Here is a 26,096-nt window from a genome sequence, read left to right on the forward strand (position 1 = left end):
TTCCTTTCATTCCCTTCTTCCCTTCCTTCCTTCCTCCTTATTCCTTCCTTCCTTTCCTCTATCTCACTTCCTTCCCCTCCGTTTCCTTCCTTCCGTTCCTTCCTTCTTCCTTCCTTCCCTTCCCTCCTCCTTCCTTCCTTCCTTCCTCCTTCCTTTCCTGCCTTCCTCTTCCTTCCACCACCAACCTTCAGCCACTTCTCCTCAATCACAACTTCCCTCTCCACCACATACCAACAATTCACCACATAAATACAAACAACAAACACCCCCCTTCCTTCCCTTCCTTCCTTCCTTCCTCCCTCCCTCCCTCCCTCCCTCCCTTCCATCCATCCATGTGCAACAGCATAAAGTGTGGTGGCAAGATTTTATTTTTATTACAGTGATATAGTTATTTTATTTTTATTACAGTGATATAGTTCAGTGGAAAAAACAAAATTGTGAAGTGTAGGAAAGTAGGAAATTTTAAAACTGCTTTTTTAGAAGCAGCTTAAGGTAACTATCCTGTACTTCTGGAGTTGTCAGCATGACAATTCTACTCCTCAAAAATTATGAGTTGCCCTGTTTACTGGCATTTTAATCACAGAGATTTTTGATGAAGAAGACGAGGAGAAACAGTCTGTCAATGGACAACAAGTAATTTACTTACACAAAAGATATAAGGATTTGGGACGTAATCCCACTTTTCCATGACTTAGCATAATTCCCTGGTGAAATTACTTAGCTTGTCTGTACTTCAGTTTACTTGGTGGTAGAAAATGCTTAGCGACCCCTGCCCATCTCATCTGCTCTTCCTTGTGATGATCAATCTATTTTGGTGCTTTCACAGTGCTCTAAAATACTGAAGCTCATGTTTTTCCCCTAAGGATTGATTTTTTTTTTTTTTTAAATATTCGTTATTGTTACAAGTACACATTAGAGTTTTCCATCATAGGGGATCAGATTTTGATCTTTTTTTTTTTTTTTTTTTTTTCCCCAGTTAATATTAAATTGGAAATAGTGGATATTCAAGGAAAAAACGCTTGAAAACAAATGAGTGCTCAGCTGATGCTGTATGTAGCAGTTACAGAAGAAAATGGTCCTGTGGGAAGCTCAGTCTGTGAGGAAGACAACTCTTTTATGGGTCATGGCTCAAGTACTTTGCAGGGCAAATCAATCAGTTAATCACTATTTTAACTAGTCACACAAGTTATTGGAGAGTGAAGAATAGGAACCTTGCTGCTCTTATGGTCCTTTCTGTCAGCTGATTAATGACTCAGAAGAAAACTGAGTCTCTTTTCCAAACAGCATTTGAAGAACCAAACCTCGTGATTCTCCTTCTAGGCTGCTGCTGAATAAACAGCCTCAGGAGACTGCTGAGAAAGAATTTGGAAATCATGTTTGTTTGGAACTAATTTTTACTTCCAGTTAAACCAAAGCAAAATACAGGAAGATGACCTGAAGGACTAAATCTACCCTGGGGAGAAGAGTTAGCCGCACTCAACACCCTTACACCAAATATGTTTTACTAGGAGGAAGAAGTGTAGGAATAGAAATGATCATTCCTATTTTGCTGTTCAATTACTGACATTGTATCTTATCATACTCCCTGTTAAGTAATAAACTGTTGTCTTAACTAATGTTAGGTTTGAGCTCACAGTGCCCTTTAGAAAACCAAGTAATGAAATATCAGGAAGTATAAAACAAGAGTCCATGCAAAATTAGCTCCAGGCACCAAAGATGACTTTAGATGTTGCTAACCAGAAATGTCATTTTGCAGCTAAAGGATCATCTGCTTCTCTGGTTGTGAGATTAAATCCTGAACTCATTATACTTGGATTTGATGAGTGGCTAAGAGCTCTTAACAAAGAGCAAAACCAAAATGACTCTTCTTTAAAGCAAGCTGTTCTGACAAAGCTGATACTTTGTTTGGAGTGTTTGGAGACATCATGGGAAAAGAAAAGAAAACAAAACACAAATGTTCAGGGAGAAATTTTTCTAATTGTTGTTCCCATTAAGTTAGGGAGCCTGACTAACAAGAACTCAAATTTTAACAAGACTAGTAATTTAATTATAGCTGAATAATGTGTAAGGATTCTTTTACCAGGTATGTCTCTGTATATGAAGAAATATATAGGATAATACCACAAATGCTGTGCATTGTGGCTAGGTCTGTGGGTGTCTGAAAAATCTCAAAACACAGCAGTGGCTTAGTTGCTCAGATTTCCTCCATGAACTGGAAGCTCAGGCTTCCTTAGAAGGTAAAATGGAAGCTGAAACTGTTAATAAATTATCCTTGTGATTATGGTTAAATTATTAATCTTATATGAGGTTTGTCTAAAAGGCATCAGTCGTACTTCTGCCTCTGGAAGAGGACAGAGTATCCTGGCATGTTCAAACACTCAGGCAAAATGACATGTTGCTTGATTTGGTGTCTCTCTCGAGTATGTTTGTACAGATGCAAACAGTGTTCTGCCTGATGGCTGTCATTTACTTGTGTGGGAGTACAAAGGTGTGTAGTTGCTGCTCTTGGAGGTTTTCAAAACCAGACTGAACAAAGGCCTGAGGCAGCCTTGTCTGGCCTCACAGATGATCCTGCTGTAAGCAGGAGCTTGAATTAAACACTGCCTGAGACAGCTTTCAAGCTGAGTAACCTTCTGATACCATGATTCTGGGACTTCAACATTTGATGAAATATCATCAGTTTGATGCTAGGTCAACTTTCACTAACTATCAGACCACCATGCAGATGTCCTCCTCCACACTGAATCATAAAGAGGAGCTGGGGAATTGGAGTTGCAGTGCTACATGCTGTTCCCTTCTCACAGCTTTTCTCTGCTGCAGTGCATACCCCTCCCACAGACTTGAGTCCCTCATCAGTTCATTCAGTTGAATCCTTCAGAAACAGGCTGGTCCAGAATGATTCTCTGCTTCCAATCAGAAAACCTGCACCTGCATAGGCTGCTCTCCACAGGCTGTATGTAGTTCCTGTTATGGATCTGCTACAGATCTGCTACACACTGGGCTTCTCCATGGCTTTGTGGGGAAATCTGCCCTGAGCCTGGAGAGAGACATCCTAATCCTCATTAGGCCTCTCCTGAGCTGCAGAGAGCTTCTGCTCCTTCCCTGAAGCACCTCCTGCCCTTCTCCTGCACTGATCTTGGTGCCTGCAAGGCAGCTTCCCTCCCATTTTCTCAAAACTGCTGCACTACATTTTTTTACCCTTTCTTAAACATACAATCATAAGGTCATAGAATGTTTTGTGTTGGAAGGGACCCTTAAGATCATCTAGTTCCTACCACCCTGCGATAGGCAAGGACATCTCTCATTGGACCGCATCACTCAACGCTCCATCGAGCCTGGCTCTGAATGTTTCCAGGGAGTGGGCATCCACAGCCTCTCTGGGAAACCTGTTCCAGTGTCTCACCACCCTCACAGTAAATAATTGCTTCCTAATATCTAGTCTAAATCTACCCTCTTCCAGTTTAAAGCCATTATCCCTTGCCCCAGTGTTACATGTTTTAAAAAGTCCCTCCCCAGCTTTTCTGTGGGTAAATACCTTCCTTCAGGTAATGGAGGGCCTCTACAAGGTCCCTTTGGAGCCTTCTCTTTTCCAGGCTGAAAAGCCCTATCTCTCTCAGCCTGTCCTCATAGGGCAGGTGCTCCATCTCTGATCATCTTGGTGGTCCTCCTCTGGACCTGCTCCAAAAGATCAAAGAAGTCCTTCTTGTGTTGTGGGCTCCAGAACTGGACGTGGTACTCCAGGCAATGTCTCACAAGGGAGAGCAGGATCCTCTCCCTTGAACAGAATGGGGCAGCCCTAGCCTTGCCTTGTAGAGAAGGCTGATAACCCCTGACCAGCACCAGGTCACCCACATTCAGTACAACTTCTGCTCAGTGGTCTACTACGCCTGGCTGCTCAGAGTCCAGAAGGATTACATGGGAAAGAACTAAAACTAAGTCAACTTTGTACGTTTGTTCCTGAGTCTGGAAGCTTCAGCCTGATAACAAGAGGAGTAATGTCATTCTTTCTGTCAAACCTTGCAAGTTCCAGATGAAATTATCAGTTTCAAAGACTTAAATAATTGGAAAATGTAAAAATTAACTAGCCTAGCACAGTGCCACTCCTCATGCATATAAAAGACTTTTACTGAGTTTTTAAAGATTTATTAATAGATTTTTGATAGTACAGACAGAAGCAGACAGCTGTACAACTTAATTAGCCCTAAATTTTAATTGATAAACTAGGCAACATTAGAGTTTGTGCAAGCAAGCACGTCTCATAAAATATGCAAGGAATTAGGTAGAGCTGGGTTATAAGCATTGGTTGGGTTAACAGTCTTAAAGGTAAGAATAAAAAAACAATTCAAAATGGTATTTCAGGTATGCTGTTCTGGCAAAGAAATAAGATGCCAGGAATATAGTATCCATAACAGCAGCATAAAATGATTTAAAATGCATGTGCAAGCAAATCAGGAGTTCATTCTGATCTCATTGGATGTGTTATGAATGAACTTGATATTAATATTAAAAATATTAAAAATTTCAGGTAGTAAAGAATAAGTTTTTTTGCAAAAGTATTAGTAGGGAAGGAAGATTTTAATCTCATGAACTCTCTCTTTGTCAGTGCTGTGCCAAATCTTACAACTTTAGGGGATTTTTGTATCAGTTCTTGGCAATCTACACCATTCTACAATGTGATGAATTTGAAAATATTCATATATTAGTATAACAATATAATTTACAAGTTGTGTTAACTGAGAAACAATTGTATTAGTGTCCTAGAAGATATAAAAATGACCCTGATGTAGCCAACATGTATATGTATATGTATATACATTGTCCTATACCTGGAGGTGAACACTTTAACACTGAGACAGTCAGGATCTCCTATCAGTGTCCAGTATAGGATGCCTTTTTCTCCAATATTGTGATGGAAGCGATTTTTGCTTTCAAGGAATAGAAACATGTTTTATCAGCAGTCACAAGAGTGACATAGTGCAGCACTATAGGCTTGGAGCAGAGTGGCTGGATGACTGTGAGGAGGAAAGAGACCTGGGGGTGTTGGTCAACACTTGGATGACCATGAGCTGACAGTGTGCCCAGGTGGCCAAGAGGGCCAATAGCATCCTGGCCTGTATAAGAAATAGTGTGTCCAGCAGAAGCAGAGAAGTAATCATCCCACTGTACTCAGCTCTGGTAAGGCTGCATCTTGAGTACTGAGTTCAGTTTTGGGCTCCTGACTACAATAAAGACATTGAGGCCCTGGAACATGTCCAGAGAAGGGCAATGAAACTGGTGAGGGGTCTGGAGCACAAATCTGATTAGGAGCGGCTCAGGGAGCTGGATTGTTTAGCCTGGAGAAGAGGGGGGTCAGGGGAGACCACACTGCACTCTACAACTTCCTGAAGGAGGTTGTGATGAGGAGGGGTTTGGCCTCTTCTCCCAGGCAACAAACAGGACCCAAGGAAATGGCAGCAAGTTGTACCAGAAGAGGTTTAGATTAGACACTTATGTCTAAGGAACTTTTTCTCTCAGAGAGTGGTCAGGCACTGGAATGGCTGCCCAGGGAGGTGGTGGAGTCACCATTCCTGGCAGAGTTCAAGAGGTGTCTGGATGAGGAGCTATGAGAGATGGTCTAGTAGTTTGTTGTAGCTATGGTAATGGGAGGACGGTTGGACTAGATGATCTTGTAGGTCCTTCCCAACTTTGTGATTCTATGATCCTATGAAATATCAGAAGCCTATATTTAAAAACTCTATGAAGTAAAATGCTGTAAGAGAAAGGCAGCTTGGTCCTGTGAGAAGCAGAGGGGAGCTGTGGAATCAGATACTGCAGAGGAACAGTCAAGGTGCTAGACCACACTCCAGTTGCCTTCAAGGCAAGATGCTTCATTTTAGAGAAGCTGCTGTGCTGGGAGTATTTGCATTCCATCAGAGCTGTTTACATTTACATGACCTAGCCTGATCCTGTCTTTCTATTTCTGGTTACCAGACCCAGCTCCTTCGAAAACATCTCCTGCTTAAAGTCTTTTTAGAAGACTGCCATCCTTGTACTGTTTTACAGTTTATATGATTTTTTCCCTCCACTTCATTTTTTTCTCTCTTCTCTGATGTGCCTTTTGCTGCTTATTTTGTTTTCCTTGTTTACACATTTCTCCCACATGCTTACATTGCAGTTCTTGTCATCCCAACAACAAATAGATGTTTCTTATTCCTCCTCACTTTCTCTTACCCTCTACTTTTATTTTCCTTTCTCCTCTCCCATGATGGAAAGTTAGATAGTTTCTTTCCAGTCTTGAGAAGGTTGCTTTGAGCAAGTACCTTGAGAGCAAAAGTGGAATGGTAGAAAGTAGACTGTTAGCTATACGGAATAATGCGGATCAGTAAGCAAAAGCAAAAGCAAAGCCAAGTCCTGAAGTGTGGTGAAATTTACACCATGACAATATGAAATGTTTCAGTATCAGAACTTGAAAAATGATTTATTTTTTTAACATTATTCAGTATCTTAAAGTAGGGCTAAAAAAATGTTTTTGAAGGCAGGATAAGTTGTTTAACTTATTTGGTTTATTAAGGGACTTTATTCCTGTCCCATGCAGTTCTCATTTACTTTTTTGTTGTTGTTGTAAAGAAGGAATCAAAGGCTAATAAATGGTGTGCACACAAACATGTCAGTCAGGTGTAACCACTCTTACAAATAAACTCCCAGAAAAGAGGTAAACTGTCCAGATCTTCTTGTTGTTCAGCTTGACTTCTTTTTTCCAGAAGTTTCTGAATTCCTGGGCTCTGCAGCAAGAAATGATGCCATGTGCTGGGGAAGCTGGTAAATGGGAAATCAGTTTGATGGCACAGTGGCTCAGCTCTTTGAACTGCAGAAATCTCTGAAATGAGATGCAGTGACTGATTTAGGAGATTAAGCCCATCCTCTGTCTACAGAAAGGAAACCTGAAGTCACAGCAGGCTGCGTGGCATGCTCCAACCAAGCGTCCGAATCCACAAGATGAACTGCTTATTTCCTTGATCTGTTGAAGGGAGCTGCTGATATCCCATTGCTTATGAATCACCATGGGTATGTGTAGTCAATGAATAAAAGATACTTTCTGATTACCTACAGCATCCTATCACCGTAGCTCACCACAGGGGACATTCTCTAGACAAATACTACATCTGTGTCAGTTTAACTGTCTCCTTACTTGTTGCCTTCCTGATCAGGGTTACAGTTCTTTCTGCAAGAATCTGCTCAGCCTGTGTTTGGCTTGCTTAAGTAATTGCTTAGGTTTATTGTGCGCCAAACTTCATTTGCAGCATATGTATATGTCTAATGTAATGGCAAAAATGCCCCAAAACTCTTGCACTCACTGTGTTTGGGAGAGGAAAAGAAGAGATGATTGTTACAGACAAACAGTTCAAACAACACCAGACTGACTGATGACCTGAGTCCCCTGTAATCTGACAACCCGCACGGACAGCCTACGGTTGCATATAAGATGCTTCAGAATAATTTATAAGCCTTTTAGACAAACACTGAAGATCATCTACTACTTTGGTACACATACCTGTAGCTCCCTGAGCATTAAGTTCATCACTCCTCACTGACTTACTACTGATATACTTCTGGAGCTCCTCTAATGTGGTAGGACAGACTCCACAGGCTGAAGTCAGTAATAATTTCTGTTCTTCTGCATGGATCTGCTCAGTCCTGTCTGACTGAGAAAGGTGGCAGTTTATCCTTTGGACAGTATGGTTTGGAAAACTATTTTCTCCACCTTCTATGTGTAAACAGATCTCTGTAGCTTCTACTTTTTTACTGACTGATGCTACAACATAACAATTGAAAGCATCAGAACATTAATTTGGGTCTGGGGGAGAATATATATATATTCTTTCTTTTGGTAAGTTAGATGATTATATTTTGCCTCTCAACTATTGTTACTATTAAAATACATTCAGGTTTGGCCAAGGAAGTTCAGCATAAGCAAAACAAAACAGGATCATCTGGTTCTTCTTTGCATAAGGGTAGCTTGTCAGAATCTTAACAGAGACTCTGTAAAATCACATCACAGCAAAATTAGGTTGAATAAACAGTAGCTAATTCCTTTTCTTTCTTATGGTAGGATTTTTTTTTTAATTTTTTAATTTTTTAATTTTTTTCTGTGATGGAAACATACAAATTCTGCAGTTTCTAATTTTAGCTCTACCATTTAAAATAAAAATTCTAAAAACTTTATAATTTTCATTGGAGAAATTACTTTTAACAGTACGTTCTTTTTGTTAAAAAAAAATATCAGAAAATGAGATATTTGTATGATTTGCTTAATCATTCAGCATGTGTTTGCAGTGCTGCAATCCCCCGGGGTTTTGCTAAGCAAACAATTAAAGAGAAAAAAATAGATTTTAACTCGGTGGTATATCAATTCAGAGCTCCCCAAGGTGTTCATTGCTGTAGAAATCCTGTAAATATAATCAGCTGTTCAAGAGTAATTTGAGACATTTGAAGTTTTGTTTTTTTTTTCCACTCCTGATTATTGCTGCTTTATAGATCTAGATATTCTTAATTCAGCATCTATCATATTTATTTATCATAAATGATATGTCTTACTGTAAGGGCTCCATAAGTGTACTAAATAAAGAAATGCTCTCTGTGTTAAATAATGTCAAATCCCAATTCACTATGGGCTGATACTACCCAGTGGATGCATACTTATCACATGTAGTAATGCATAGTTTGATGTGAGAAATGTGCATTCATGTGCATTTGGGGGGAAGGGCCAGAAAAAAAAATACAGTAGCATGTCAAACATCTGAAGAACCTCTTTTAAAAGGACTGAAAATGATTGGGGCAGTTATAAGGCAATGATGTGTGGGCAGGTGGACACATATAGAGCCAGTGTGGTGCAGTGCAGCTGAAAGACTTGTGTTTTATGGCTCCTGTGACAAACCTAGTCCCTGCCAGAAAATGCCTGTTGAACAGTACTCCTGTTAGGAATTTCTTCTTTAATGGAAGAAGCATTTGGGGTTGTATATTTAGAGCTTATGCTGTTTTCTGTTTCCATCTTGCATTTGTTTCGTTAGACCTCAGTGCTTTGCTCTGTTCTGTGTGTGAGCAGGGAGCTGAATCCAGGAAGCTTGGTCTTCATGAGAGAAAGAAGGTGGAGATGTTACTCTGTAGTTGGTGTCAACTTTCCACCAGTCTTCCAGATGCCACATGGATGAGATACAGGAATTCCTTTGCTACAGGCTGACAAATAAGAATGACTGTGTCAGTGGCTGAGAAAAGCTCAGCATGTCTCTTGCTACGTGCTCATTAGTGAGAAAGCAGGCATTCTGAACCCTCCTTCAGGCTGTTAGTGTTACTGCTGATATGCTAGAATATGGATGTAGGTCACTTCGTGTATAGAAGTCATTGCGGCTCTCAAGTGTCTTGTTCATATGACCACATTAAAAATACTTAGTTAAAGCAAAACTGATAATGATTCTTAAGACATACTGGATAATAGCAACTGCAGTGAATTGCACTGGGTTCCTCAGAAAGATGATGGACAAAAAAATGCCCTTATGACCTGGTCCTGTACTCACATGCCTGAGTTAAACGTGTGCATAAGTGTTTGTGCGATGAGACTTTATGTCAGCAAGTTTTCCTTTGGTGTGCTTGCCCTGTGTTTCTTCTTGCTGAGAGAAGAAAAACTAGCTCAGTTTACTGATGGATTTGGAAAACAGACGACTGTCTCATGTTTCTCACAATTTGTGAACCGGCCTGATACTTGAAATAAATAGGCAGTGCTGGTGTTAATGTAGTGTAAAGCTCTGAGCAAGCCTTGGGTCCTGCATTTTTGCCCCTCCTAATCAGTTGTTTTGCTTTCACGATCTCCTTGAGTCACACTGATCCTTCACAGAGATTCCATCCTCTCTTCTTATGCTGTCCTAGAGATTTTCCCACTTCTTTAGTCCAGGACTCCTTTCAAGGTCCTTACCCCAGATGGTAGGTTCTGATAGTGCTGGCAAACCAGCTGCCAGCTATGCTCTGGGGCAGTAGTTGTGTAGGAGGCAATTTTACTTTAATAGCTCTGTGCTACAAACACTGGCATCAGCTGAATGTGAGTGCGTATTTGATATAGTCCCAGTGGAGCAATCATCTGATGTGTAGTAGCTTGAAAAGAATCTTCAAAACAGAGGACACTGAGTCATTCACTTGGACTGCCTATAACCTTGATTTAAACTGCTCAGGTGCAGGACTGAGCAATGTGATCTGTTTTTAAGTTGCAGTTAAAGGTTTTAAAACAGATTCTGAGTTCACTGAGCCCTCCCCCTCACTTGATTATCAGTGATTTATACATACATAATGACTTTAACTGACTGAGGGGGTAATTTATGTCATGACATGCATGATATATAGATCTAAATAGACTAAATAGGGAGGAAAATGAACCATCTGCTCCCTAGGAAACTGTCTGTTGTCAGAAGGATTCAAGAACTGTTTGAAAAATATGGCAGGAAAAGCAGGAATAAATTTATCTGAAGTTCTTATAATGTCTAGACGACATGTTCACTGGGCATACACAATCCAACAAACACGATTAGGACCTTGAGTTTTTAAGCTTTTGCAATACTTTGCATTCTGTTTTTATGAACATATATAATGCCAATTATACAAGTCTGACATATTTGCCTTTTGCCCTGATGATCACAATGCCCATGGAAAACACTGACTGGCTGGCTTGTACGTCTACAGTGTGGATAAAGAGATCCCAAGACCTTGCTGTTCAGGTTTGCACACAGCCTGCACTGAAAAAGAGAAAGGGAAAACAGGCTTCTATTTAGGGCAGCATTTAAATGCAGAAGTGTTGTTCTCTATACCACACACCTACACGGCTGCGAGGCTCTGCCAGGGGGAAAATCTCCTTATGCCCTTGTCTTGCACAATGTGAGCAAACCAAGTGTAAGAAGAACACTTAACATGTTCTCTTACACGTAGACATGTAAATGTGTCTGATCTCCAGCTGGACAGCTTGTGCAAGCAGAGAGCAGGCTTAACTTCTGATCGAAGGGGAAAAAAAAAAGCATACAGTATTGGTAGCATTTGGTAGCAATAATACACAGGTGGACAACTGAGTGGTCCAGAAATTATACAGAGACAACTGCAACTTCTTTTACATCCTATTTTCTTTTCACAGGACCGATAGTTTTTAAATGCATTTGCATCAACTTCACCATTTAGACGAGCAGGCACTTTAAAGGAGGCTTTAAAGCCATCCTTTCCCGGACCCTCCCGCCCTTCTCTCCAACACTCCCCCACCTCGCGCCGAGAAAACCCATCAATCGTCCCCGACCCTCCGCCCGCAGGAGCCCGTCCCTCGCGGGGCCCAGTAGGGGTCACTGCTGCCGCGGCGCGGGGCGCGGCCGGGCGGGGCGGCGGCGGGCAGGGCAGCTCCGTGTCTGGCTGCAGCCGGGGCGGTCGCTCCGCCGGGCAGCGCTGGGTGCACAGGTGCCGTCTGCGGCCTCCGTGCCGGACCCGCGGCTCCGCTATAGCAGGGTCGGCGGGCGTGAGCCGCGGCGTTGCCTCGGCGGCCGCTCCATCGCACAAAGAGGCAGCGAGGGAACGTGCGCGCACGGGGGGGTGGGCGGCTCGGCACCTCCCCGGGGCGGCGGAGCGCCGTGACAGCGAGGGCCGTGCCCGGCTCCTTCCTCCGTAGCTCCGTGCCGGTCTCTCCGCGGGGAGCTGCCCGCAGCCCCGTCCGAGCGCTCCCGCGGGATGGCCGCGGTGGAGGGTGGTCCCACGGGGCCGGGCGCTGAACTATAGCGGCCCCGGCCTGCAGCCGACACGGCCCTGCCCGGCTGCGGCTCAGCCCTAATCGGCTCCTGGCGCCCGGCAGGCATGGGCTGCTTCTGCGCCGTCCCGGAGGAATTCTACTGCGAAGTTTTGTTCCTGGACGAGTCCAAGCTGACCCTCACCACGCAGCAGCAGGGCATCAAGGTGAGGGCGGGCGGCGGCGCTGCCTCGTGTCTCGTCGTGTGGCCGGGAGGGGTCCCAGGGATCCCGCGGGGGGGGGGCGGAAAAATGAATGGGGTGTCTTTGGTTGTGGTCTGGTGAGGGACAGATGGCCCGGGAAGATGCGTGCCTTGGAGAGCTGTAGGATTTCAGTCAGCAGGTGCCGGGCAGCGCGGAACACTCCGGATACTCCACGCAAGTGTTTTCCTCTACGTGCTGCAGAAAAGAAGAAATAGAAGAGTGCGCTGTACGATCCCCCTGAGCCGCCGCTCCCGGCGGTGCCTCCCCAAGCCCCGGGTAGCAGCGGCCCTCTTTGGCGGTGGGTAGGGGATCCTCAGCCCGGCCGTGGGCTGCGGTTGTCTGCCTCGCGCTGCTGAGCCCCGGCAGTGAGTGCGAGCCGAGGTTTTGCTGGAGGCCTTTGACTTGGTCGGGTTCGGGTAAGTTAGGAAAGAGCAAATGGTGCGTCTCGGACACTTGAAGCTCAGCACGAGGTCTTGCAATTGTTAGCAAAATGATAATGTGCTTGAATCAGGAAATCAATCAAACAACAACAATAACAGAACTATAAGTTTTTATGACTTGATTCTGGAAAACGGATGAAACATTTAAAGAATATTTATTTATTTGCTGGGATAGCTTGCATGTGTCAGCTCCAGTAACTGGAGCAACCAGGGAGAAGAAAGGAAAGGGAGAACAGAGAGCCTGCAATTAATAATATCAATATAACCATAATCTTTGGCACTACCAACTCTGCGTGTACTGAGAATTTTCAAGCTCTGCAGAACCAACAACCTGCAGATAGCTCAAAATGAAGCTTAGTGCAGATGGGTGAGCAAATTGCTGTGTTACTGGAATTCATTACCTACGTAGCTAAGGTCTTTCAGGTGTGAGCTTTGACACATCTGAAAAACTTGTCTTTGTAGTCACAGAAGAACATTTGAAGAATAGTCTGCAGAAATAGTCCTGTAGTGAGCTTTGCAAATCCAAGACCTGAAAGGTGGTGGCTGTGTGCAGTGTTTGACAGAGTTGTCCCATGTGAAGGAAAGGGTCTAATAGAGGTACAACTCCACTTTAAGAATCTGAGACCTGAAGTGCTGGGAATGGTCTTGTTTCAGATCAGGGTGTGGTTTCCTGCCATTGTTGCTGAGACCTGACTGTGGTGTGATGCTGAAGATTTGATCCCTTCCACCTGCTCCTTCCCAGTGTTGAATTCCCATTCTCTGAACTGCTGAATTCCCTTTCCCATTGAGCAGTTGTGGAGTGAGTTGTAACAGTTTGTGGATCTGACAGAAAAGTAATAGTTGGCTAATATTGTGCAGTCAGCACTGGGATTACACCCTAGGGAACTTTGGGGAAAGGAGAATCTCTGTATTTCTGTTTATTTATTTTGGTAGCAGCCTTTTTGTTAGTTTCAATTTTGTTTTAATTTGTATCATGTGAAACCACGCCCCAGTGCTGCAGCTTCCAGGAGCAGAACAGAGCTGTGCAGCTCCCTGACCTCGCCAGTGGTTTCCACCTTTGTGTTCTTTCTCCCTTGTGTTTGCACAGCTGTGTGTGAAGAGCAGTGCGCGTCTAGCTGAAGAGGAGCCACCACTTCTCCTCTTTCTGGGTTAGTCCTCAGTTGGATCCTGGTCCTCCTTAGAGCAGAGGACAGAAGCAAGTCCTGTTTTATGACACTTTAAATCACTTTTTTTTTTTTTTCTGTGGTTTTCCACTGAATTTACATGATTATTTAATCATTATTTATATTAAAAAAAAAAACTTAGAATTTGTCATATCCTGGCAAATTCGATGTTTTAACCATGAGATAAAACAGTTGTATAACTTTGTTGCATGTTTTGTTTGTTTTACCTCTAAAAATGTATTCTTAATGAATTTGTTTCCATAGTATTTCAGCTTTGGCACAAGGTACAGGCAATTTACTGTCAGTGTATGTGTGTGATTGCAGTGGATTTAGTGGAGATGTTTGCTGTGAAGGGTGAGAGGCTGAGCTCTGTCTCCAGAAGTGCTCAGTAACTTTGTTGTTTTGGTCAATCTGAAATAAAGGGCCAAAGCAGATACTTGCCCTGGGAGTCTGAAAAATGCTTTGCTTAGTTTGCATGACACTTACTTCTGTCTTGATGTATTTGACAACATCTATATGTAGTAAAACACTACATTTTTTGAGTTATGATCTCTGTTAATACACTCTTGATAAAGAAGAGTAATGTATGCACTTTATTAAATCACTGCATAGTGCTGGTGGAGGAGGAAGGCTCTCAGAGCCACCCCTCCTCTGTGGATTTCTGTGGGCTCCTCATGGAAAGGAGAAGTCTGCTTTTCCTGCATGCAGACAGATAAGGTGCAAGGAGATCCAGCAACTCTCCAGGGTCTTGCAGCAGGTGGGTCAGTATCTAGCCCTGCACAAGGCCACTGGAACCTGCAGGACACAGTTACCTGCCTGCCTGGGCCTCACTGCTGGCAGTGCTCAGGCAGCCTCTTCTGTGGCTCTGAATGGCTTTTGCTCCTCGTGGTTTTCCATGTTTTTTTCACTGCTGGCCATGCTGTCTTGCTGTTCTCCCTTTTTATCTTTGCAGCATAAGGTAAGGGTGCTTTTGTGTGGAAAGGTACAAACTGGTTCTCCAGCTGTCAGGCTTATGGTAGGCTGATAACAGCTAGAAAATCAGGAAATCAGATATCACACAGCAATTTTTACGTTTCCCTCTATCCCATTGGCTGAGGGAGATATTTTGGAGAGCAAGTGTTTTGAGACACAAAAGACAATGGCAGCTCTTAGTCCAGACAGTTTTGGATTTGAGAGAGTGTATTTGCTGTGTTCTGGTACTGCGTGCCTGATGGAGGCATATGGTACAAAGTGTGGCATCTGTTCAGGCTCGTGGATGGAGCTCTGACAGTGGTGTTCATGACACCAGTTAAGAGATTTTAATGAAACTTATTGCTAATAAAAATTAGCTGATAATAGGAACACATTTTTTGCTTTTATTTTAAGGCGTCATCATACAGATCGAACAGTAAGTTAGGCAGCTTTATGCAAAGGTGTTACCTTTGGGTAGGCACTTTTTATTCAGTGGAGTTGCAGGGCATGTCAGAAGTTTTCTGATATGATGTCTGACTGTGAATGGGTTATGTGTGTCACATACATTAATTCTATTAGGAATTAGAGTAATTGTCACTGAAGGAGATTGGTGTGCCTTGTTGAACCATTTGTATTTTTGGGTGCTGAGGAAACTCTGTATGGCCTTGGAAGATTCTGCTTTGACTTGTGATAAGCTTTATCAGAAGGATTAACTGGAGTTTTTCACTCCCTTTTGGAAATTTCTTTTTCTTTTTACATCTGAGCAGCTTAAAATGTTCCAGAGTTCATGCTTGCAAAATAAAACACAAAAAAATGCGGATGCATCTTTAGCATAAGCTAATTTAGGTCTAGTGGACTCCAGTAAATATGAGAATGGTAGGCACCTCTATTTCTCCTGATATAAACACTTACTGAATACACATGCCAGCAGAACATAGATCCCTATGACTGAAAACATCTCATTGTTTGCTAATGATTCAAGTTGAGAGTCAGCATTGAAAATCAAATTGGCAGTCATTTGCTATGTGAATATGGGATGTGTTCCTTGTGATAGTAATTTCTGTTGTATTGTTTCTGCATCTTTCAAAAAGCATGTTTCTGTCGTAAATTTTCTCCCTTATGCAGGTACTTTAATTCAGAAAGCCCAAAAATCTCTTTAATGGTAGAATACAGCTGCTTTGGACCTGTAGAAATTTTGGTCTGTGCTACTAAACTGCAGTATGAAAACTCAAGTGCGTTACAACTGGGTATTCTTTCCTTTGCTATGGTTCAGATGGATTAAGAGATACTTTCAGTGCGGATTTTTCTAGATGTTCAGCATGTTGTGAAAGAATGTTCAGCATTCCTGTGAAAATAATAGTTAATAAAAGTTAAACCTTCACTATCACAGTATTTAAAGAATGGAATTTTGAAATCTTGTTATTTTTAAGCTGAAATGGCATTTAGAAAAAAAATTTCCAAGTCTTGCTTCAAACCATGTGGTTTCTTGTCTATAAAAGCTGCAGGATTCTGTCAGTTGTGCATATTCTGCTTGGCAGTGGGGGAGCTAAACAAATAGGCTAATCAGAGTCTAAGTGTGTGTAAGTACACGTTCTTCTTCAGTGATGCGGTATCACTAAAGATTGTTTCTAATAAAAGCTACAAAAATATTTTAAGAAAACTGTGATTTATATCCAGTAGGAGGGATAAATAATTAAACTTCCACATTAGAAGGATTCTGAATTTTTATCTTTTTATTATGGATATAAAAAAGGATGAGGAGATCTGATTGTGCACTGTATGCAAGGTGGCACGTGTGGAATTGTGCAGTGTGCTGGTGCTTTAATTGGAGAGAAGTGAAAGGAACAAAAGGATTCGCATACCTTGCTATCTAGTGCTTCTAAAAATCACTGTCACATGTTTGAAATAGATTACTAATTTTACTGAAGTCTTTGCAGATGAGACCAGGAAGATACTCTGGGGAGTAACCAGAAAATAAATGAACACTGAGATACTGTTTTCCCTAGGTGCACTTAACTAAATTAATGAAACTAGCATGACAGCAAGAAGGAAACCCATTGACTTTTAAATGAAGTTACCTCTTAGTCACCTTGAGATTTGAGCAGTAATGTTGTCAGAGGATTCTGTTTGCTGGCTTCAATGAGCAATGATTTCTTAATATAATCAGAACATATCTAACATTGTGGGGTGGTCTTTATATTAAACTGCCTTTTGGATTTTGGTAAATGGGAATCAGCATTTCTTGTATTGGGCTATTTAGTGTAGTAAAATACCATCTGTTGATATGTTATGTTTTACTTTGTTCAGTTCTAAAACCAAATTTACTTGTAGAATTGCTACCCTTCCTCTTCGACTCTGGAAAGAAAATCCTTGGGAGCTGGAACCACTTCATATCAAAGATACCACTTTTGGAGAGACTAAGTAATTGGGATGGCGCTTCAGAAAGATAATTTAATAAGTTGCAGGTTTTGTTGTTGTTATTTCACATTGCATATATATGTTAACAAGGTGCTATTGAAAATGTGTGAAAAGTGAGAATTAACATATTGATTGTGCTGCACCGTTAATACCAATATTTTTGATATACAGATGGCAGAATAAGTGATTTTTTTTTCCCCTTTCTTGTTTCTTGAGCTCTTTTTTTTTTTTTTTAATAGTGTTTTCCACAAGATAATTTTTGTAGTTCTTTTTTTTTTTGGTAGTGATATTACAGGTTTATTTGCTGTATTTTCATGACAAGTGAAGTCTTTACAGTCAAGTGACATTACAAAACCTGAGTAGAATGTGGTAGACTGCATTTCAGTACATTTCAGGTTCTTGTGCTTGCTGTGTATCCATTCAGTTTTGTAACTTGAAATCAAGATTGTAATTTCTGTATTGATTATGCTTTTGTTCCTGCTTCTTCCTGTCCATTCTCTCTTAGCGGTGGTTGAACCCTGCAGGCACTGAGGTCAAAGGGGCATGCCTGGGGTTGCCACATGCTATTACTTAGAAGTGGAAAGACAGCAGAAGCATTGCAGAATGAGAGCTGGGCTCTTTTGGTCTTGCACTGCCCTTCTAATCTCTGCTGGAAGGTTGTATTCCTTGGTTTGTGTCCATAAGTACTGTGAGGTTGTTAATTTTTTAAAAAGCTAAAATTTAAATTGTGGTATTTAGAGATTTATGTCACTGTAGGACAGGCACACCTTGTCTTGTTTGCTGTGCCATTGGCTACGAGTTGGCCATCCTCAGTGAACCTTGGGGAGGTAGGTGCTCACCTGCAAGAAGAAGGTCTTGAGAGGACCAGTCTGAGGAACTGCATGGTTTATTTGACAGAAAGAAAGGATAAGTCCAGTAATGGAGAAGTCAGAATTAGGAGTTAAGTGTAGTTGGGAGTATCAGTAAGAGAGGAAAAGAAATGTGGTGATAAGGGAAGAAACTTTTCGATGAAAGGTAATTCCAGTAGATCCTTTCCAAAGCAGGAAATGAGAAGCCTCAGTGATGTCTCTGAATTGGCAGTATAAGCTGCTGTTACTGAAAAGAACAAGGAAAATGTAAAATATACAAGTAGTGGTTTTTGTATCATTCTATGCAGAAATCTTTAGGGACTGGAAGTCATTGTCAACATACAGAAAAAGGGTGCTGTTTTGAAGTTTGTTTTTTAAAATTCTCATAGAGTTTTGAAAGGGTTGATCTTAAACAGTTCCTTCTTTCTCTTTGCCTCTGGTGATATTTTGGTTGTTCTGTCATGGTGCAGTGTGAGGGAGGAGCATTGGACCATCCCAGCAGTCAGGTATTGATATTGTGTTTAATAAGGGTAACCGTTACATTCTATGAAAACTAACTACATTCAAAATATGTAGTAAATATATTGTTTCATAGCCATGGATAATTACTAATGTTGAGGGGGAAGTGGGCTATATTTCTGTACTTTGTGGGGTTTTGTTTTGCTTTTGTTTATTTGTTTGTTTGGTCCACATTTAGTCCTTATACTTGTCAGGGCTACAGACAGTTCTTTGTAACGCAAACAAGAAAATGCTCTTTATTTGTCCAGTTCTAGTTAATGAATTTTCAGATAGGTGGGTGACTGTATGTGGCTGAGCGTGAGTTTGATAATAAGTGGCTCTGTGGTTTGGTATCTTTACTGTGTTCTCAGGAAAATGTGAGGTAAGCCAAAGAATTAATCCTTCAGTACCATGTGAGACAAAGCACCTTTTAGCAAGGGAAAAGGAGCATCTTTTATCTCTAAGTTGCATGAAAAGTGTTCTGAATACAGAAAATGGCAGTTTTCCCATGTAATTAGTGGTAAAATTTGGCACGATTACTGATGTGTGTAAGCACACATTTTAGTGCTTTGCAGAACAAAAGGCAATTGGCTGTCTTGCAGGGTTAAGCCAGGTAATTATCACTGGACCTGGCTCTTGTTTTCCACATAACTGTGTTTTTCAGGGTAACTTTTCATTTATAACAGAGCCATCTTTATGGGGGGTATCCTGAGAACTGCAAGGGTGAGTCAGTTTTAGTTTAAGGTGTGTGAATTGGTGAAGCTGACTACTCAGAATTCCAAAAGGAGGAAAAACATTTATGTGACAACAACCACTTTTTCAGATTTAATATGTGTTAAGAAACTTTTATATTTTCAAGTTTTCTGAGTCCATGCTTTTACTATCTGTGAAGACAGAGTTATGGAGTACAAGGAGCCCCGGGCATCGTGGGCTCAGTGTTACGAGATGGGCATATCTGCAATGTGTTGCACATAGCCCAGACATTCCCATTGGATTTTTATTTGAAGTTTGCTTGATGCTGGGAGACAACCTATCTTTTGCATAAATGATTTATTCTGACATATAAAATGAATAAAAGAAGGAGCTGAGTTTCTGGCTGTCATAGTTCTGGTTTTCAATGTGAGTGGGGAATAAGTGGTATGTACCAGGTGCTTTGAAGGTAGGTAATGTGGAAGACTGCCTGGTACAGCTGAAACTAGTCTCTTTATATTGAGGACCATACAGCAAATAGTCCTGACAACTGTGCATGGACCTTCCTTCACAGTGAGTTAGGATGCTTCAGCATAGATCATGGGAGAAAAAAGGTAGCTTTAGTTCAGTACTGGTGGTCAGGACACAAAGGCCTCGGGCAAATGAGGGGGAGATGCAAATTGAATGTGTGGTTATACTGGCAAAACACTCTTTCCAGGTTGATGTTTCCTCTGAGAAAGGAGAGAAAGCTACAAAACCTTGTAATGGAACCGTTTGAAGAACTGCTTGAATGTCCTGACTTGCCCTCAGCTTTTTAGGTTTCATTTGCATCAACTGCTTTGGGTTGAAGGTGTTTTTAATATATTTTTTGAAGGATTGAATATTTATCCTGATGCTCAAAAGATCAAATCTTTTGCTTCTTTTTTAAGTGATTCTTCAGTCATATTCTTCCTCCCATTCTTTTTTTTTTTTTCTATATAAAAATGTCTCAGCATGGCCTTTTCGTTTTGTGTGCAACATTTGAGTTGCATGTATGCTTCAGTTTACTTCTCAGTGTGTACTTTCAATGTATAGGATCACGTTTAGAAACTAAAGCTTCTGATATCCTTCAAAGACACAGCATTTATTCTGGGTTACTACAAATAGTCTTTGTTTTTCTGTATTAAGACCTGACAGCTCTACACTCCCTACAATCACTTCTGCAAACCATTTTCTCCTTCAAAAGTGGGGTTTGTTTTTCCCCTCTCCCAGTGCTGTGAATAGACATGGACAAGATTTATTACAAAGAAAATGTTCTTGGCCTTCTGATTCCTTCAGTAATTCGTTGTCCGTGGGGTATTCTGGCAAAAGGTAGTACTCTTCCTTGGGCAGTACTTTGGTAGTAACATTTCTTTATCTTGTCAAAGCAGTAGTGAGTTACTAGAGCTTTTCTCTGATTTGAGAACAAACTGAGAATCTGCTTTCAATACTAGTGACAGCAAAAGATGTTTTAGCATACTTCAGTACTGACTTCAAGCAGAGCCAAATTGGACCCTATTTTTTTTACAAGCAGACTCAATAAATGATGACTCTTGAAAATAAAACATGTTAGATCGTGTTCAAAGATGTTACATTATTATTCACATAAAAGAGACACACACACTTCTAATGAAAAGTTAAACTTTTTCTTAGTCATCCTTGGCCTTTCTTTGGCATTCAGGTCTTAGGTCTGACAGTTTAGAGCATGAAAGCTGTGCTTACTGCTCTCAGGATTCGCCTTTATTCCATGATCCTGGAGCTGCTTTTTCTCTTTTCCTGCTTTCCTGAATGAATTCTGCAAGAGAAGCAATTTTTGTGAGCTGATTCCTAAAGACTTTTCTTAAGGGTGATCTTAAGTGAAAGTCGTGTTTGTTTACAAACTCTGCTTTGTTGAACAAATGCAAGTGAACAAAAGTCAGCCTGGTGTGTCAGAAAAAAACATCTTTTTGACATTGCGTGTATATCCGTGTAAAAGTTAGAGCGGTTCTTTGTGGAAGGGAGATGTTTAGGAGCTGGAATCTATAATGTCAAAAGAAGAGAAGAATCTCAAATTTTCTTTTGTTGTCTTTCTTTGCATTAATTTGAATTGTCAGTGTTTTTGTAACAACCTCATATATATGTGTGTGTGTGTATATATATGTGTGTGTGTGTATATGTATATATTCTTATTTTTTCCCCTGTAGTTTGCAGAAGCTCTGTAAGAAGGCAAAAGTACCAAGTACGAAGTTCTTAAACCAGATGGGTCCACTGAATATGAACAAAAACTAGCTTTTTATTCTAGATGTCGTTTTTTTTTTTTTTTTTTGCCCTTCTATGTATTCTGTACCTTTATTTATTACTCAAGAGAATTACATAGGTCAGGGTTGAGGCTTTGCAGTAGGGCAGCCTGAGTAAACCTCTCTACAAAATAATTAATCCAGAACTTTTCACGAGCAAATAATGCGCTTAGAGAAACTCCTAAATCAAAAGGGTAAGTGGAATTTCCTTCAGTTTTATTTTATCCTAATAAGTGCCTTCTCTTGATGATTCAAAACACTTCTTTTTTTTTTCTTTTTTCATTTTTTTTTTTAAAATATGCCTGCTCTACTGTTTAAGCATGTTTAAGCATGCACTTGAGAAGTCACAAAAGTACAAGCCAGTGTTCGTTGCTGTACTCAACTGTCTTCTGAAGTTTTATGAATGTGTGCAGTGCCCACCTCCTTGCTGTAACAGAGATTATTCTTCGTTTGTGTAAAATCCACCAGATGGCTGATCTCATTCTGTGGAACATGGTGCGAGTTTCTTCTGCCTTTGCTAACAGTGAATTTAGTTATTCGTTTTTTCTACGCTTGACATAAATTTCAGCACAGGGAGCAGATAGACACAGTGTCCTTACTGAAAACAAAGGTACTTAACAGGTTGCTACTTTTTACATAGTTTCTTATGCTTGTTCTGATTTTTGTGCTGTGCATACTGAAGAAATATAGGATAAGAAAATTAACTCGAACTGTAGCAATTGAATTTTAAACGTTGATTTCTGAGGGAACAAAAAACCAAGTAAGGCAATGTGCTTGACCTTCCTCTCATTAAAGCATGCCAAACTGGAAGCATGTTCTTCTGTACAGGAGCTAGCAAGGAGTACGTTGCTTGTAAGAAGCAGGTGTTTGCTGTGAGTTCACCATGCATGCAGATGTGCTTGCAATTTGAAATCAGTTTAGACAATTACTGGGCAGAGTTATGGGGAGAAGGAAACCTGATCTGGCTGATAGGCGCTTTCAAAACAGCACAGCCTTGCAAAGAGGAAAAAAGGTCATGATGCAGGGAAAAGCACGATTCTTCTTAGCTCTTCCAAGTCTGAAGCTGGAGCAGGGAACCAGGCAAACTGTTTAAAAGAAGTTGCAGTAGCAATTGTTTAAAGCATACACAAAGGAAGTCTTGTGTTCTGTCAAGAGCTAGCCATTTTCTATCTGGAAGAAGGGACCAAACATTTAATTAAACAATGCATTGACTATTAGTTTATTATGCTTTAGCATTCCTGATAAATGAAAGCTGTTGCTCATGTATATATCTGTTTCCTCCCGTACATGTTAGCGCTTGAGTTTTTGTAGAATGATGATTGTTTTAGTTGTGACTGCATGTGAGCAGACTGAAAAAACAACAAAGTCCACTGCAAACCGTGAGCACAAAGGCAGGCCCTGCCCCAAAGATCCCGTAGTCTAGGGCTGAAGCAATATGCATCGAGTGAACTGACAGGTGTGGAAGAGGATCTGATTAGAATGGAGGAGAAAAGAGGGCACGTTGTCAGTTGATGGACTATTATCTCTTTGCTGTAGGATGGCTGATTAATTTTGGGCTGTTCTTTTAACAGTATAAATTTTGTGGGTAAATAGCATGTAGGATGGATGGATTGCTAAGAACTGACCTGTATCCACTTGCTGAAGGTATGCCATAGTTTCAGGTAAGGATGTTTTGTTTTTACTACAGAACGTTCATGAAGATAAAAAGCTGTGAAAAGAATCTGTACTGAAGCAAGTAATTTTGTCCTTTCCTTAAGTGGGAAAGGTAATAGGTTAGCATTACCAGCTTGACAGACTTTCCCTGGAGTGGGCTGGCAGGGAGGTATGCTGTGACTCCAGGAGCAGCCTGAATGTTTGCAGGTGAGCCTGAATATTTTAAGCATCTTCTGCACAAAGCTGCAAAGATAGCTCGTCTGCTCAAGGTCTAGGGGGTGATTCCACAGCACATGCTAACCTTACCAAAACATAAAACCCACAGTCTGTCAAACTCTTGGATCGATTCTGTCAGCTCATCATACCCTAAAGTCTCCAACAGTTAGGCCTGCATGCAGAAATTGTTTTTCTGACTAACTGGATGTGCAGAGCTGCAGCCTCTGATAGACTGTTTTGTTAAAGATTATGAGAGCATTCATGATAGTGTAGGCTACTTACTGGGCAAGGAGTGTAGCTTGAAGCACCTTGAAACATCTCTGTCTAGAAGGAGACATGTCTGTCTCTCTCTATCTCTATCCTATAGGGTAAGGATTAAGCAGAAAAGTATTTTGGTGGAATTACTGGCTTGCTTGAACCTGAATGGAACAGATGACTTTTGTTTCAATTTAATTCATTTAGCTAGAAGTCTGGATTTACATGTCCATTTTTTATTTTGCACAGAAGTTTGTTCTCTCTGGGGTTCTTCCTTCAACTGAGCATTGTAATCTCAAGGGATTAAACAGGGAATCCAGACTGATTAAGACTGAATGAATAAAGTCAGTGGTTTGGTTTTGGTCAGCTTACACATGTTTAGATGTAGGAGAAAGAAATAATGTTGTCCTTTGTCAAATTCAAATGATCTCAAACAACATCCAAACAATAGTGAATAATAAAAAAAAAAAAGGTGACAAAACAACAAAAATGATACATATAAAAAGAAGAAATTGCATGGATCTGGTCTTAGCAAGGAAGATCCTGCTGATGTCTGTTGTATCAAGTAATCATAGGCAGGACAGGCATGATATTTATTTTCAAAAGCATTTTGACACTGTATAAGTCTTTCCAGAGCTCATATTTCTAAAAGTTGTGTCTGGCACTAAGATAGTTTTGGAAATCTGTCTTAAGACCTGAATTAACAGTTAAAAAGTAACTATCAATATAGTATCTCTTACATAAAGTTTTCCTTACTGTGCCTGGTCTTACGAGTATTAGACCCATGAGCTAAAAGTGGAAAGCAGTGTCTGAGCATTATGAATTGGCATTTTCTAATTCAGTGCTAGAAGCAGAAGTTACAAGGTTTTATGCTGTTAAATTAGTATCATAAAAAACAAACCTTCAGCCCCTCTTCCCCTCAAAAAAAGAACAACCAAAAGAACAAGCCAAAACCACACCACCACCACCAGAAAAAAGAACAAAACCAAATTCCACATAATTAAATGTGGATTTAACAGTTTTAAGGAACTGACACAAAGAAATGCTTGCCTCTAAGCGATACTGTAATTTTTCACATGTGAACATATTAAAACTGTTTCATAAGGAAGGTTTGGCTAGTGCAGGGTCATTTATGTAGTGATATGCAGCTGAAAATTGTCTGATTCAGGTGTTACTCTGTCTGTATTTAAGTGCTTCAGTAAGAATATAGCATCTAAACCTCTCGTGTAGTACTTCTGAGTTCTGCTCATTCTAGAAGTTTCTACCTGAAGGTCTGGCTGTATGATCAAAATAACCAGTGTCAGCTGTGATAGCAATTATTGCAAATGTTTTCTAAGTAAATTTAGTTTCATTACTTCTCATTTGTCTGTGCAGTTTGTAATAGATGTAGTTTTCTTCTTTTTAAAGGTGTTTGAGTTGTTTGGAAACCTTCAGATCTGCAGTGTTGCAGTTGGATTCCTATACTAAATTTCCCCTTGTTTGGTGTTTTCTTCAGTACCAAGTCTTGGAATGTCTTTCCTACTCTCATTTGAAATAATTAAAACTTTCTGTTGTCATGGTTGCAGTGAGGCACTTAATAGCGCAAACCCTGCTGACTCTTAAAACCAGTAAGCCTGCATATTTCTATGAGGAAGCATGAAAGTGAAACAAGTATTATGATTGCAAGATTTATTTATTTTTTTCCCCTTGAAGCTGAAATAATTATTTCTCAGTGGCTGGGATTGCTTCTGTTGAGCAGTAAGAGTAGAAGGGAATTGGATGAGAAGGATGTTTGATCAATTTATTATAAATTGCATTAGATGAAGACATCACAGATATGTGGTTTGTTCTTTACAGTATTTTTTTCTTGTCTGATGTGTTCTTGAAAATCTCTACTAAAGAGGTTCTGCAGCCTCCCAAGAGCTCGGCTGCAGTCCTTTGTTATCCTTCCAGTTAGAAAGCATTCCCTAACATCCAGCCAGGGTCACTTTTGTTTTCAGTTAAGCTACTTTCATTTTTTTCTAACTCTAGCAAGCCTGTGCATAGAGTACGTTCAATCCTTAACCTTTTATTACATGCTATTTTACAGTATGTTGGGAGACCTGATTCAAGGAAATGCTGGACAGGTTTGATCCTGGGTTGGGACTGGCGCTCCTGACAATGGTCCACCACCCAAGATGATGGAGGATGTGTTTATGGGGATTACAAAGCTGTGTTTAGATCTTCTTCACTGCCATTGTCGTACTAATATAATGCAAAATATGCACATTCCTGTATGGGTACTCTAATTTGAGAGGTAGAGTAGCAGTGTTGTTAAGCTGCTGCAACTGTGGGTTATTGTGCTACCCTGTTTTTCTGAGAGACCCCAGGCAGAGAAGACTTAATCTGGTGGCTCTATAAAAGCTTTGGCAACTTCTCTCTCCAAACCACAGCACTCTTTTCAGATGTGTAATGTTGTCATTGTGCCTTATGTTGGAAATCCCTGGAGCTATTTGCAAACATCCTGCGTTCCAAGGCAGTTTTAGAGTGAACAGGGCTGGGATCCAGAAGAAGTCTAAAATATGTGATGTGAAATAGCATCCTGGGTCAGATAATGGGGAGACTAAAGACTTGGTCTACTGGCTGAAGCTTGAGATGGCTATAGTGACTGAGGTGTCTGCCTCCTGTCAGTCTAGTCCTATTGCATATGTCCATATTTATGTCCTGGCA

At 40.8% G+C, this 26,096-nt stretch overlaps 1 protein-coding gene across 1 annotated transcript in view; it reads left to right on the plus strand.

Moving 5' to 3' along the window:
• Positions 1–11,661: 11,661 nt before the first annotated feature.
• The window catches only part of EPB41L4A (erythrocyte membrane protein band 4.1 like 4A), a 107,375-nt gene continuing 92,940 nt past the window's right edge, over positions 11,662–26,096 (plus strand). The window contains exon 1 of the mRNA XM_015849456.2: positions 11,662–11,946. Within this exon, the coding sequence (XP_015704942.1) occupies positions 11,848–11,946 (99 nt within the window). The 5' untranslated portion in view covers positions 11,662–11,847. The remainder of the gene's footprint in view (positions 11,947–26,096) is intronic.

The sequence above is a fragment of the Coturnix japonica genome, chromosome Z (assembly GCF_001577835.2).
Source record: "Coturnix japonica isolate 7356 chromosome Z, Coturnix japonica 2.1, whole genome shotgun sequence".
NCBI classification, from domain to species: Eukaryota; Metazoa; Chordata; class Aves; order Galliformes; family Phasianidae; genus Coturnix; species Coturnix japonica.